At 33.4% G+C, this 16,804-nt stretch overlaps 1 protein-coding gene across 1 annotated transcript in view; it reads right to left on the bottom strand.

Moving 5' to 3' along the window:
• Window positions 1–16,804, bottom strand: part of STPG2 (sperm tail PG-rich repeat containing 2) — a gene marked incomplete at its 3' end in the record, with an annotated part of 298,763 nt that overhangs the window by 269,735 nt on the left and 12,224 nt on the right. The window contains 2 exon segments of the mRNA XM_032632823.1: window positions 2,542–2,654; window positions 12,761–12,925. Coding sequence (XP_032488714.1) covers window positions 2,542–2,654; window positions 12,761–12,925 — 278 coding nt within the window.

The following is a 16,804-nucleotide window of genomic DNA, read 5'->3' as shown; positions in this document are numbered from 1 at the left end:
TACCTACTAGCTGTGTGACCTTACACAAATCACTCACCCTCTCTAAACTTCAGATTTGATTCTTCATCTGTGATTGGAAATAGTATTAACCAATTCTCAAGGTTGTAATGATTAAAGTGGATAATATATGTGAAGTATTTACTGCCATACAAAACCCATAGTAAGTATACAATAACTGTTAGCTATTATTAGGAATTATATTTAAATAGGTTACTTTTTTCTAATTCTTAAAAAGAATTTGAAAAGTCATATTAAACACTTCCAGTGAACTATACTGAACATAAGAAGTTTAAAAAAAAGGTAATATAAAAACATAAAAACAAATGTTTAAGTTACATAATCGCCATTTTTTTGCTTGTTTAGACATTACTATGATTTAAACATGCATATAACATCTCAGTTCACTGTCAAATGCTGACTTCATTGATTTTTTTGCACAAAATTCAACAAATGAACTTATTTTCAAAACCTCAAATAGTTTTATGGATAAAAAATTTATATTTGGGATATCAAAAGGGTCACATATCGTTTAGGTCTGTGTTTTCCCAAAAAGAAACCTATGAGCTCATCTTTCCATTCGAAATACCCAAGCATTTCCATTTTTATACCATATCAAATCCACAATTATGACTCAATCAATAAACAAAAAGTAGAAAAAAAAAAAGGTAGAAAATATCAACTACCAGAAGGAACCAAGACAAGTCCAAATAAAAGATAGTGAAGGCAGCAAAACCAAAGAGCAAATTACGGAAATGATGAAATATCTGATGCAGTTAGGAATGCAATCTATATGCATACATTCCTACCAGCAAAAGTGAAAATACAAACAGAAGGAAAGAAGAAACAATGGAAATAACAAAGATCAAAGAGAAAGAAACATTTTAAAAAAAGGAGAAGAGGGAATTCCCTGGCGGGTCCAGTGGTTAGGACTCCATGCTTTCACTGGTGTGGGTCTGGGTTCAATCCCTGGTGGGGGAACTAAGATCCCGCAAGCCGTGCGGTGTGACCAAAAAAATAAAAAATAAAGTCAGACAGACACTTATTAAAAAAAAAAAAATAGGAGAATGGGAGTGGGACAGGGCTGGAGAAGTAAAAAGGACTGTCAGGAAAAAACTATCAAGCAAAATCAGAGCAATAGAATTAGACAGAGTGCTGGTCATGCCTCAGGTACTTAGTTAGACGTGTAGTGGAATGGATGGAAAACAATCATCACAGAACCACATACCCTAAAAAGGGTTAATTTTGCTTAATGTTAATTAAGCCTCAATAAAACTGACAGGCAAGCAGGCAGACAGACAGGAAAGCAAACCAGCCAAACTGGAAGAAAAAGATAAGAGTAAAATACTAACAAAAGCATTATGTCAAGGGGATGAGTAGAGTTAGAGCATTTGACAGACTTTATTTGGAATGACAAAGATTAAATTTAGATCCCATTAAGCTGTATATACATGTTAAACTTCTAGTGTAACTACCAAAAAAATTAAAATACATGGCATATCACCCAAATTAGGAGAGTGAAAAAATGAAAAGGACAATAGAATAGGGTATAAATTCCCAAAAACAAGGGCCATGTTTTATTCTTTTTATTCTTAGTTACTACGTTTAGTACTAAGACATAGCAAGAATTCAAACAGTGTTTGTTCAATGAATGAATAGTAGTAGGGGAGTTTAAGTAAGAGCCTAAGCTACATCCACTGCTGATATACAGATATGTCTGAATCTGTCTAGCAAATTAATTGGATAGGTAATCACTGTGGGACTTCCTGCTAGAAACCTCATCTTATAAGAGAGAAAGGATCAGGCAGATAAACTGGAACCTGTTAAAAATTAAATCATGAAAAGCAGCAATAGATTCTGAGAACAACATGATATCTGTTACTCAGTTTTGCCTTCCATGGACTCATGTCTAAGACCTTACTGTAAAAGTAGGAGAAAATAAAGACAGAAAGAATTATTTTACAAGAAATGTATTTCCTAGTTAGACTTCATAAATATTACCTTCAACCTAATGTTATGGCTCTGACTTATACTGAGAATGCCTTCTAAATCCAGCATGTAGTCAAAAGAATGGACACCAGAGCCAGGAACAAGATGCAGAGCCCTGGGTCACCTTCTTTTATATTTTCTCTGATCTTTTCTCTATCTTGTAATTAAAGACAGTTTATTTTAGTACTTAGATACATGGGCTGTAGAACCGAAAAGGCCTCAGTCCACGTCAAGCTCTGCCACTTAATAGCTACATAATATTAAATACATTATTTATTCTCTCTGACCCTTTTATTTTTCACTGATAAAATAGGCATAACAATAGTAACTACACAGAGACTTGTGAAGATAAATGAATTAATACATGTAAAACAGGTAGCACAGGATCTGGCAGACAGAAAAGCAATGGTTTTCATATAGGTTACTCTAAAATATCATATTTCTTGAAGTTTTTCATACTGATTTTTCCTTTCATAACAGCATAACCTAGTCTAAATTATTAGAATATTTATAGTCAAAAACTACAGTAAAGATATACTATTTTTTTTTACTTACTGGGTTATATCATACTGTCCAGGACCAGGCCCTGACTTTACAGGTAACTCTAGTCTTCCCAAAGAGTTGCCAAAATGCATCCCCTTGTATTTCAGAGTTATATTGGAAAAATCCTCACAAAAAAAAAAAAAAAAAAGTGAAGACGGGAGACAATTTAAATAAATCATGAAACAATGTTTAACTTTACTTAAGTCTAAAGCAAGGGTAGCCTTAGTCAAGGAGTTTCCACTGGTAAATGCTAGACTCTTCCTTGATACATCTCAAGAGTATCACTCTGTGCCCCATCCCACTCCTGAGTCAACCAGGATTCCCAGAAAAGGGCCTCTAGTTTAGTATATCCTCAACCAATATGAACAACTTTGCTCTTGGCAGTACACTCAACAATCTAAAATCTTAAGGGCAATGAAAATTAGCTCATCATTTAAAAAGGGGAGGAAGGGCAGAATTGCATGATTTAGGGAATGGGAAAGCCTAACAAAAATGACTTAATTAAGTAGAAATTAATTTTAAGAAATTAAAATTCAAACACTACCAACAGATACTAGATAACTTCTAATCACCTGGTAAGTGCAGAAGATATTCATGTAAAGTTTTCATAGAGTAACAAATATATAACAAAAATTAAACACTACCCCCAAATCATTTCATAGTTAATGTTTGAGGTCAGGATCAGTACTTTAATACCAAAGAAGTCATTTGTGACAAAAGAAATCAGCAATCATCTTCCTTCACAGTCATACAATAAGCATGACTCACTAAAGAGTTCACTTTAGAGAAGTTAAAACACCTGCTTTCATTAGAAACTAATAAAAGAATAAAGTATGAAACACGAACAGTAGCATCTCATAGGAATTCTTGTGTTGACCTAATACATTCTAAATTGAGCAATCATTTAAGAAATTTATAAAATCTTACTTTTTTAACTGATGGTAACTCTAGTCTATTTCACTTACTTTTAATTCATATTTGTAAAAATATAGCTTTAAAATAGGCATGGATTATTAAACCAATTAATATATATATTGAATAAAATCCCAGTAACATAAACTGATAGTTTAACTGCATAAAACAGTATATCGGTTGTTCTAGGTGACCATTACTATTCTTGAATAGTGGAACCAATCTCTCTCAATTACCATTATAAACAATATTAATGAAATAAATAGCAATTAAATGATTAGAAAGCATAATTCCAGTTCAGATTGGTGAATCAAACCCACATCTGCCCCCCTCCCACCAGAATCTCAGAAGAAGCGTATAAAATAGATGTAAATTATTAGTACTAGAAACTAAGAGAAGGTATCATTCACATTCCAATTCAAGGAATTTCTGGAAAATATAGTACAGCAGAGACTAGAACTGGAAAAAGATCTCACTGCACGTGAAAAGAACCTCAGCTGAACCCTATTAACATCCCCAGAAAGACAGAAACTAGAGGTAAGGATGGACTCATGGGTAGTGAGTAGGGAGCAATTCTCAAAACTACTAATAACCTTACAGATTTATTTGCACCAGTGCCATTACACGAAGTGATGAAAGAATGCAAAAACGCATTCCATTCTTGCCATGGATGGTTGGAAATAAATTGGAAGCACTGCCACTGTCTCCTAACAAGGACTTCCTAGTTAGAGAGGCACCACTCTAGAAAGCTTTGGGATGGCACAACAAAATCCAAAAATAAGCTGGTACAGCACTAAAATTCCCTACTATGTGAAAACACCTTTTACTTCCTAGAACTTAACATTAACAACTAGCCCTCAAATATTATAAAATACAAACACAATACAACTAAACTTTCCCTTTTACACCACCTGACCTTAAAGAATTAAACAGGGGCCAACACAATCTCTGACAGAACTTTGATGTTTGCATGAAGTGAAATGGGACCTTTCTTGATTCTTTTATCATAGATGGCAATCTCAAAGAGAAATTGAATTACAGTTTTTCTAAAGGTTTCTCCTGCTTCAATTTTAGTAAATCTCCTTGTTTGTTCCTTGCTTGGGTGATGGAGGATGTTGCAGCTGAGGGTACAGAAACAGGGAGTTACTAGCTATGTCCAAATAAGATTCAGACATACTTTGGAACGTCTAGTGAATAGAGCAAATCAACCAGAAGGTGAACACAAAAACTATTCCCATGGGAAGCAGCTAATCATGGTAACCCACACCCAGTTAGAAAATCTTACTGTCAAAAGAGTGGCAATGCTAACTACTGAGTATTTTCTGTTGACTGAATTTGCCTTCTAACAGATAATCCCCCACTGGATTTATGCCTGTGTTCTGTAGAGTGCAAAAGGGCTATGATAAAAATCTAAAAGACATTTCATTAAAACACTGGTAAAAATCAATACTACTTTTAGAGCATTCTATCTAATAGAGTATAAAACAAAGAGAGAAGAGCACTATCCCCCCCAGCTTCACCTCAGCTCATCACGCAGCTTTCGCTCTGATGGAGTATATGGGTGGAAATGCCCAGCAGAGAGCACCATCTGGCAAGAGACTGAACTGCCTGGGGGAACAGAAGCTGTCTCAGTGGAAACAGACTTATTCAGAAGCATAGTTGAGACAGCCTTTCTAGAAGCCCCTGTGAAGGGGAACTTTGCGGAAGGCTGGAGGTCTACCACATCAACAGGAGGAGACAACATACATATATTTGAGTTACTGACATAATTGTGACTCTCTGTAGTACCCACAATCCAATAGAGCCTGGGAAAACTTGTTACATAAATAAAAAGCATTAATCCTTATTCCTACCAGGAATACTTCCAGCACTGTAAGTGGTCTTAATGTGCTTAGCTTATTGATATGCAGATTCCTTCTAACGAACTACAACACAAAGAGCAGAGAGGTATTTCCCCTCTTCACTGATCAGCTTTAACACACTATGAAGCTATAACACTACAAAGCACCAAATCAAAGTAAGACACTGATATTATTATTATTGTTGTTACTGTTATAAATAGGTTGTCTAGTTGATATATGATCCCCAAGTCCAGACCCCTGTCAGTCCTAGGAGGAACAGAGCTATGAATAAAAATTGAAAGGGCTATCCTACCAATCTCTCTAATGCATAGGGTATACACTGCTTTAGCATTTCTGAGTGTAACACAAAAGGAAATAAGGCAGTCAAATCATCCAAAGGCTTTGGGTCTGGGGCTGCAGAGACAAACACCAAAACAACTAGCAGAACAGCACAGAAAAATAGCACAGACTGACATGTCCAGCAGAGCAGCAGATGGTAGTAGAGGAGTCCTGGAAGAAACCATGGCATCCACTAGAGTAGCTGAAAAGCAGCCCATTCCTTTGGGTCAATGGCAGCTCTGAAGACTGCTGCACCTCACAGAGCTTCAGGAAAGGAAAGAATGATCAGCCATGCAACATTGTTTTGCTAAAATAAGTGTTCTAGACCATCTTTCAAATGAAATTACTTAATAGAGGCATGGATTTTAAAAGTACATTCACAGTTTTGATGGCAGAAAGCGAAAATTTTTTCACTCATACTTTATTTTTACTTAGAAATGAAACAAAGTTTCATAATTGTGAAGATTTTAGGCTTAGTAAGTAGTGAAATAAATGTAGAACTCTCTTCTTATATAATAAATATAGCCACGTTAGATATGCCAGATATTTTCTATATTTCAGGCAGGAACATAGCTAATATATTGATTTACTATAGCCTATAGATTTGTAAAAATAAAATCAGTATTTTAAAACAGCATTTTGACAAATCATCTTTAACATTATATTTTTATACCCTAAAAAGTATGTTACAATTTTATAGTAATTCTTCTACACAGCATTTCAGGAGAAATTATATCCAAGTAGAATTATGTCTAAGAAGCTTTCCTCAGGTTAATTATTGTGATTTTGCAGGTCAACTATTTAACAATTCTTAAGGTAATCCAGCAGAAAGACTATGCACACACACATACATAAACACACACCATTCAAGACACCAGCAAAATCCTTTTCCTGTGTATATGCTGAAATTCATTTCATTTAAACCATGTGAACTACTTAACTCACTAACCTCTACAGTTCTCAGGTTAATGTTCAATTGGAAATTTAATTTAAAAGCCTTTTAAAAATACAGATAGAAAATAAGGAACAAATTGACGTACTCAACTCTAAATCACACTCTCCTTATGTCAAGAAGTGTTGACAACAGATGTAGAGAACAAACATATGGACACCAAGGGCGGAAAGTGGGGGCAGCTGGTGGTGGGATGAATTGGGAGATTGGGATTGACATATATACACCAATATGTATAAAATAGATAACAAATAAGAACCCGCTGTGTAAAATTCAAAAAATAAAAAATTAAAGGGATGTGATATTAAAAACAAACAAACAAGAAGTGTTGACAATACCATCTACAAGGTCATCGTCAAGCTTGGAAAATCATTAGCAAATAAAATATGCCTTAATTGAAGCAAACTCAGCACAGAGGTGCATTATTTTAAGTGAATGATGTAATATAACTTGAAGAATTGCTAACTGCTACTTTCACTGACAGTGAAATCAATGAAGAAGGGGCTATGCAACTTTCTTCTCATGTCTTTTCCATAATAAAGTGTGGAAACAGAATTTGTGAAGAATTAAAAGTCCCAAAGCGCGGCAGTTCAAAACACTAATGGACTGCATTCCAGTGTGGCAGCACACAGGTAGTTCCCAGCATGTTATCATTAGCAAATACGTCAGTGTCATAATTCCAACCACAAACTTTGCTTCTGAAATCCACCTCTGAAAAGCAGACTTCTAATGGGTACCTGAGCTCTTCTTTTGAAAAAGAGAGAGAAGCTAAATTTTCTAATTCAAAATGTTATACAAAATAATTTATATAGAGGATTTCTCTTTACAGATTAAATACAGCTAAAAATTACAATTTGTTGGCTAGAGTCTTATACAACTTGTAATTTCAGAGTTGCTTCTATATTTAAGCTACATAAGATACCTTCAGCAGATGTTATTTCAACAGTTCAGGGAATAATCACAATAATTACCTATCTGTTGGATTATTTTCTCAATTTTCTATTAATGTTCACGTCTGGAAACTGAGCCCACATATAGTATTATCTCAAAAAGCAGCTAAAGAGATACAAAGAATTACCAGAAATTTGCATAATACTTGAATTAACATTATTACAGTATCAATTTCATAATAGTCTATGAGGCACCTGTGTTTCTATTTTCCCCTGCAGGAAAAAACAAGAAAATTAAGCCTTCAGCTACTGACCTTTGCTACCCTACCTCTAGTTTTCCTCTCAAATTCAAGATGGAGATTTCAGAAAATATCACAATTCAAATTAAGCTTTGTTGAATCTTCTTGAATATTAACCACTATGTCTTTAATTTATACGTAAAACTATGTTTTTACAAACATGTTTTCTTAAATTTGATCTAGATTTTATTCTAATAAATACAAGTTGGATCAAATCAGTAATTACTAAAATAGGTCATCAAACTGGACCTATTAAAATTATAGAATAAATTTTCTTATTGTTATTTCTCTCTTCTATGAATAATAATGTAGCCAGAAAGAAATCAAATTTTATATGTTAAAGTAATGTTTATTCATACATGAAAAAAGTTTTGCACATCTAGCTTGGAGGCATTATTCTGGCCTTTTAAAGGATGATACATTATTCTGAAACAAAGAAATAGCATATACAAAAAATATAATTTTAAAGCAAGAATAACATTTTGGGATTTAAGTTAAGAATAACAGAGAACTATTTAAGCTGAGACCAAGGATCAATGACTACTGTGAAAAAGAAATACTAGTTCCAATATATTAAACCAAAGCTTTTCCCAGAATATTTTAGATAAGAAAACTTAGCACAAAGAGCTTAAGTAACTTGGCCAAAGACAAATAACTATTAAGTAGTGAAGCCAAGAAATAACCACAAGCAGTCCAGTTCCATTACACTACCTTTCATAATTGTCCTTTACCTTGGACAGAATATACTGATATTAGACCACAGGACTTCCATTAATTTCAATGTAATTTTTACAGAGTTATCTCCATTGTTCTTCTGAGCATATCTTACTCAAATACCTAAGATACTGGCACTGTCTGTGGATGAAAACTAATTATTTTTATATTATTAACAGGATGATAGGATAGTCAAGGCCTGGAAAAACAGGCATGGCATTGACAGGGAGAGCAAAATACTCCTGGGATAAAAGACCCTATAGCCAGAAAGAAATGGGAATTCTAAGGGTGTGAACAGGAGACATATCTATAACTTGCAATATCTTTACTCTCCATTTTATCAGAGGTAACTTGGTTATTCATAAGTTTTATAGTAAGGAGCAGTCTATCAGGTCTTCAAATACCTGTATTTGAAGATAAAATGTATTATCTCTAGTGTGTTCTATAATCAATAGAAATTTAAAAAGAGGAGTTACAAACTAAAAGTAAAATACCAGCCTGTCTATTTACCTTTACCTTTGTACTTTAATTCTTTAAACAGAATGTGAGTGATTGTCTAATGAACTTTCATTTCATCCTAAGGAACTCTACTATTTCTTTTAGAGGGTGTACTACAGACAAAATCTATCAGTTTCTGTTTATCTGGGAATGTCTTAATTTTGTCTTCATTTTCAAAGAATAGTTTTGCTGGTTGTAGAATTCTCGATTAGCAATCTTTTTTATTTCAGTACTTTGAATATATCACTTCACTGCCTTCCAGCCTCCATGGTTTCTGATAAGTCAGCTGTTAATCTTCTTGGGGATTTCTTGTCACTTTTCTTGCTGCTTTCAAGATTTCTCAATGTCTTTGGCTTCAACAGTTTGATTGTGATATATCTAGGTGTGCATCTCTCTGAATTTATCCTATTTGCAATTCAGTGAGCTTCTTGTATGTGTAGATTGTCATCAAATTTGGGATGTTTTCAAGTTATTATTTCTTCAACTATTCTCTCTTTCCCCTTTTTCTTCTCTCCTTCTTTGACCCTCATTATGCATACGTTGGTGTGCTTGATGGTGTCCCCCAAGTCTCGGATGTTATGTTTATTTTTCTTCATACTTTTTTCTTCCTGTTCATCAGGTTGCATATCAGTTGACTCGTCTTCAAGTTTACTAATTCTTTCTTTTGCCAGTTCAAATCCACTAGTGAATCCCTCTAGAGAATTTTTCATTTCCATGATTGTACTTCTCAACTCCAGAATTTCTACGTGGCTGTTTTTTATAATTTCTATCTTTGTTGATACTGTCTGTTTGGTGAGACATTGTTTTTATATTCCCCTTTAATTATTTAGACATACCTTCCTTTATTTACTTGAATATATTTAAAATAGTTGAACTAAAGACTTTGTCTAATAAGTCCAACATCCTGGCTTCCTCAAGAACAGTTTCTAATGATTGCTTCTTTTCCTATGTATAGGTCTTATTTCTGTTGTTGTTTTTGCATGTCTCATAATTTTTTGTTGAAAACCAGACATCTTAGATAATATAATGTGGCAACTCCGAAAATCAGAATCTCCCTCCTGACCCAAAGGTTTATTGTGGGTTTTTCTGTTTAGTGATTTCTGGACTAATTCTCTAAATTCTATATTCTCTGTCACGTGTGTCCACTTAAGTCTCGGTCTGGCTACCCAACTGGTCAGGTAATCGTTGGACAGAGGTTTTCTTAAGGCTTTGAACGAGTAGGTCCTCCAACCTTTGCAGAGGTGCACTGTGCATGTGTTGAGACACACCTTCAACACTCAAGAAGGCAGTTTACAAGTCTGTCTTAGCTTTCACTTCCCGAAGGTCACATAGAGGTAAGAGCTTTGTACCTTCTCAAGTCTGGTTTTTGAAGTGATGGGTTAGCAATTCTGAAACTACGTTCAGTGTTTTACAAGATTAAGCAAATAAGTAAATATACTGAGGATAGTGGGAACCAGGCTTCTCACTGTGGGAGAAGGGAGATCAAACACAGAAAAGGAAATACAAGAACAAACATGTGGCACTGAACTGGAATCAGAGATATCAATATAAGCTCAAAGTTTTTAATAGATAAGAAAAAGTATAGATTTCTAACTTTGTCCATTGAGACGGCCTAGAAGGAATAATACCCCAAATGTACCTAGTGTACTGATCTTGTTTTGAAATACCATTCTCCACTAAATGAAAGTAGAGCTACTTGAGGAAATGACTGATTCCAACAGCTGTGGCAATGGAAAAAATAAGATGAACCTGCAACATTTTATTGTGCCATAAAATAAAGAAATGCTCAAAGAATGATGGAGATATGTCAAAAAGACACAACAAGCAGACTGAAAGGGCTCCCAAGGGTCAAATATTAGATCATTTTAACCTCAAAATAAATAGTGAGAGTATTGAATTACAACCTTTTCAGTAAAACAGGAATTCATGAACCCATACTGATATAAATACATAAATGGAGAATATAAAGCTGTTCTTTATAGTAAGTAAAGTGCCAACAAAAAAATGTTAAAGAAAATATGACATTAGAAAACCACCATTTGATAAACATCAGTAAAATTGATTCAGGCATCATCAATGGATGTTAAACTAATAGGTGAGAGTTTGATAAGGAATAGGATATCTACTCATTCTTAAAGTAACCTCTCCAAAATATTTATAAATTTTTTAAAATAGTAACTTTACAGTAGATAAAACCAAAAGACACCCCCTCAAGTTAACATCACCAACTACGGGATAAGTAAACATCCTGCGCCTTTTTATGTGATACATTGAGAAGGATGCTTCACTTATGTAGCATTCCTGCTAAAATATATAAACTCATCCTAATCATGATAAAATATACACGAATCCCAAACTGAGACATATTCTACAAAATAAACAGCCTGTACTCTTCAAAAAGTCAAGGTTACAAAAGACAAAGCAAGACTGAAGAACTGTTCCCAATGATAGGACTCTAAAGAGACACGACAACTAAATGCAACTTGTAATACCAGATGGGACTCTTGACCAAAACTCATTTTTTAAAGAATATCATTGAGATAATTAGTAATATTTTTAAAATATCTACAGATAATAGGATTATATGAATGAAATTTTTCTGATTTTGATAATTACATTGTGGTTATAAAAGAGAATTCTTGTTCTTAGAAATTTTATATTAAAGGTATTTAGGAGTAAAGGGGCATCATGTCTTAAATGTACTCTGAAATTGCTTAATTAAAATAAGAATATAAATATAGAGGGGAAATGATAAAGCAAATGTGATAAAGCATTAACTGCAGGATCTAAGTGAAAGGTATATGGGAATTATTTGTATTATTCTTTTAACTTTTCTATCAATCTGAAATTATTTCAAAATTTAAAATTTTTTTTAAAAATAAACTCACTAATTGGAAACAATGAATGGATTAGATCTAGTATATTGATATAGCTAAATCTAGAAAATATAACATTAAGTGAAATAGCAAGCAACCTGCATGCCAGATGATAACATTTACTTAAATGTTTTAAATCATACAACAATACATATCGTTATTTATACGTAGTAAAGATTTACTGTTTACTTTGGCAACGGGAAAAGAATGGAGGGAGGGAAATTGGGTAGGATAATAATTGTAATAATATAATTATTTTAAAATATAGCTAATTCGAGTGTAATAAAATTTTAATATGTGTTATATGAAATGGTGGGTACATGGTTATCTGTTTTTATGTTTGTTCAACTCTATGTGCAATTATATAAATTATAATAAAAATATTTTAGGAATAAAAACTTAACAATTCAAAGTATCTAAGACTCCAAAATACCCCAGTATACCTAATGCCAAAAACCAAATGGTTTCATAAGGTGCTTTAGCCTAAGCTTAAACTATTAAACTATTTCCTCTTTTTCCTGGATACAGTTAGACTGTATTTCCCAGGCTCCTTGGAGTTAAGTGTGTCCATGTGCCTGAAATTTAACTACCAGGCCTAGCCTACAAAAAACCCCCACTACCAGTTCTCTGTCCTCTTTCCCCTTCTGCGAGCTGGATACAGATGACACCAAGGCCTTTGGAGATGACAGTAACATGAATGGAATAAGCCTGTGTCGCTGAATCTCTACATGGAGGAACATCTCTTATCAACAAGAAATGTTCATATGAATGAGGAAAAAAAGAATTTCTGTTGCATTAAGCCATTGAGATTTGGAGGTCTATCTGTTACTGCAGTTAGTATTACATTAACTAGAACATGCATAATAATAAACAGTCTTCCAACGATCAGTGTGAAATGTATCATACTTACAAATTGAGGTTTATAGTATGCTGGACCTAGTGTACTGTCAATAGCAGGTGGAAAATGTTCTGCGATACTGCCATCCTCATTAATATGATAACCATATGACCGTCCACAAGAAGGAATTGAAGGAACATCAACACTTCTGGAAACTGTAAGTGCCCTTGACATTTTCTGAAAAAAAAAAAAATATATATATATATATTATTTACTCAAAGGCAAGAAAAGGAATGAACAAATATTAAATTTTACTAAAAGACAACTATTCAATATTGACTTTATAAGTTTTATAATATAAACCAAAAATGTTTGTCTGTAAAAGTAATTTAAAAGAGTGAATTCAAGTCTTACCTCATAATATAAACCAAGATTTAACCAAACTACTATTAAATAGTAACATAAACCATAATATAAACTAAACTACTGTTAAAGCCACTTTTAGAGATATGGAATCTCTCACCTGGCTCAGTTATTTATCTTGCTTAGTATAGTAAGCGTGAGTGATTCCAAAAACAGGCATTCATTCCTACAGTCACATCAGCAATCAGCAGTTCAAAGTGGTTACTTGTGCTATGCTATCATAGTATCTGCCAGGTAAAAACAAACTTTATATTTTCTGTAACATTTTCTGGCTTCATTCCTTTCCAGCTCCTGACTTACCTTCATCTTACCGGTGCCCTATATAAATATCCTAATTTTACAGACCATGTAGCAAGGAAAATGTCTGATATGGTGCTAAATGGAAATTTAAAATATAAAGTTGAATTTATTACTATAGCTATGTAAGTTATATAAAATTATATGTAAGTGTATAAAATCATATACATATATGATTTGATACTGAAAAGAACTATGCAAAAATTAACAGAATTATCAATGTTAGAGTCAGAAGTTTTTTTTTTTTTTTTTTTTTTTTTTTGCGGTACGCGGGCCTCTCACTGTTGTGGCCTCTCCCGTTGCAGAGCACAGGCTCCGGACGCGCAGGCTCAGCGGCCATGGCTCACGGGCTCAGCCGCTTCGAGGCATGTGGGATCTTCCCGGACCGGGGCACGAACCCGTGTCCCCTGCATCGGCAGGCGGACTCTCAACCACTGCGCCACCAGGGAAGCCCTAGAGTCAGAAGTTTTAAGGTGCTTATCCTTTTTTCAAAATTTCCTTTAATGGAAAACATTTTATAATTTAAGTAAAAACAGAAAGGAGTAACATATATTAGTAATACCAGTATAGAATACATCAAATAAAATACTGGCATTTAAATAATTTAGTAATATGAAAAATTACTTATTAAGAATATATTTATAATAGATATATTTAAAATAGATAACCAACAAGGAAAAAATGAAGGGAAGCTCATATATTCATTAAAAAATAAAAATAGAGTCTGCAACTTCTATCAAAAAAAGAATATATTGATCTTCTGTAGGTTTTAAATAAATAAATAAATGCTAGAGTTGACTGCACACATGCCCAATATACAACTGTGTCATAAACATACTATCACTGGCAGAATTCCACTTTTTTTATCATTAGAGACAACTATTAAGTAGTTTCAGTGATGCTGAGACTGGTTACCAAATTAAAACAGGAAAGTATTGAATGGCCTCCCCTCCATTCACTACTTTCAAAAATTATTTGCATGATGTCAAGACTTTCCAAAATGTAGTCCCAACCTTAGTGAATGCTTCTTCAACATCCAGTTTGTGATATCCCTAATTCCCTCCAACAACTATCTACTTTCGGGCTACTAGTAAAAATTTTTATTAAATGTTTATTAAAATAGCATTTCATCAACTGTTTTGTGCTGAATTCCATTCATTACTTCCCTGTTAAAGTTACAGATCCCAGGGAGCAGTGATTTATCTTCTAAGTATTATCAGTGCCTAGCATTATGTCTGGTTCACATAGTTACTCAAAAAATGTCTGACAAACACTTTCATGAGTAAATGAACATTTACTTTGTCCACACACATGAAAGAGCTGATATTTAAGTATACTTATAAACCTTAACCTTATTGTCATTACACTGACATTATTCAACTGAGTACTTAGCCCTAAAATATATCCTCCTAAACAAAGAACTGATTAAAATTTAAGTAATATGAGCTATGTGAAGTTGTTATGGAAAGAGGAGAGGGAACTATGCTAAATAAACTATGACCAAAATCTGCTAGATTTTATTAATTATTTCAAAGGGGTAGGCTTTTGGTGTAAAGATTATTCTTTATATAACACCAATGTACCTTTCCAAACATATCACCTGCTAATCTCCTACACAAATTCTTCACTCCAGTCAAAATAATCTCATTGTCCTCCATAAGATCCCACTTCTCTATCTGCACTCATGTAGTCCTCCATGCCTAGAATGCATATTCCAACCCTATTCTTCAAAGCCAACCTCCTCTATAAATTCCCTACAAATTAGACTCTCTCATAACACTGAGTTGGCCGAAAAGTTCGTTCAGGTTTTTCCATAAGCTGTTATGAAATACATCTTCTTCCTTTAAATTCCTATGGCATTTAATCACATGATCATTCACTTAGCACCTGTCACATTTCATCTTGTATTAGTAATGATCTATATTACCTCTCTCATCTAAATTTTGAGCTTATTTATTTCAGGAGTCATGTTTCAAATTTCACGGTGTTATTAACAGTACTTACACAGGAGTTTCCTCTATATAGAGAGGTAAACCACTCAGCCAGTTTTTTAAATCTCCCTTACTTTCTGTTCACCACAGACATTAGAAGAGATTATATTATAGATTTATCAAAAGCAGAAGTGAAGTCAAATATTAACATGGTTAAAAACTAAAGTTTATAAACATCAAATATTCATTTAATTATAAACTACAATATGGATACTAATAAACCTACTAATTTTTATGGTAAGTTTTTTAAATGTACTAATCACATAAAACAGTAAACCATTTCTACTTTATTTTAATTTTAAAAAAGGGCCTTAGAAGCATAATTCAAAATAGCATGTACTGACTGAAGATGCTCTTTAGCCTCTAGTATTTTTCTGTTCATAGCTAACGTTCCAGGATAAGACTGATCATAGCTTGCTGGCCCTGGACCACCTGAAATAAACTTCTTAAAACATTTGTCCCAGCTTTGTAGACTTTGGCCTCCTTTTATATTATACTAAATTGTAGAGAAAAAATGAAATAATTAAAAGAAACACTTTAAAATTAATACCTATTTGATAAATATTACATATTAATATGAATATTAATAGTTTTAAAACTCAGCCTGAGAAAGTTAAGGCTCCTGACTGAAGACAACTGTCTAGTGAGAGAGGGTAATAAGAAAGGATGACAATTAGAGCTGTCAGTTTTAATGCTGAACTCAAACTAAAATTTACTGTACCTTGAACACTCTAAGAGAATGCAACACTCAGTTTTAAAACAGGAATCAAACACAAAGGCATCTCCAAAGCTGTGAAGCAAGAAAAAAGAGTGTATGCTTATGTTTACGGCCCCTGGAGAACTTATACCTCAGAAATGAGCTAAAAATGCTCGTATTGGAGGGGAAAAGCAAGCCTTCCAAGCTTGTTTAGGGTTAATTATGTTCATAATTAATTGAAATTAATTTTAATTAATTGGCCAAACTTTTTGGCCAATTAATTTCATAATGGCCAAAAAGTTCATTCGGGATTTTGTACGCTGTTACGGAAAAACCCAAACTTTTTGGCCAACCCAACAGTTGTTGGCATTTGATTGATCAGATAAGGTTTTTTTGTTATTGATTTACCAACAGGCCTTTTCACATGACGTGTACATGTCAGTTGTTCACATTCACTATTAACTGAGCTTATCTTTAGTTTGCATCTTATTCAGCTTTATTCAGCTTTTAAGAAATACACAAAAGAGGTCTTCTTTTTAAAAAAATGAGTCAAATTAGATAGTCAATTAGCTACTTGATTACTGTTTTAATAAGATCACAATTCTTATGTTTAAAGAGTTTGGATCTATAAGAGTAGACTTTAATGATTTTGTAAAAAAATTAACAAGTTAGATTAAATAATAAAATCATGTGAAAAGAAAAGATCTC

This window comes from Phocoena sinus, chromosome 5, assembly GCF_008692025.1.
Source record: "Phocoena sinus isolate mPhoSin1 chromosome 5, mPhoSin1.pri, whole genome shotgun sequence".
In the NCBI taxonomy this organism is placed as follows: Eukaryota; Metazoa; Chordata; class Mammalia; order Artiodactyla; family Phocoenidae; genus Phocoena; species Phocoena sinus.
Note: the sequence above shows the minus strand (reverse complement) of the source record. Positions and strands in the feature narration are given on the sequence as shown.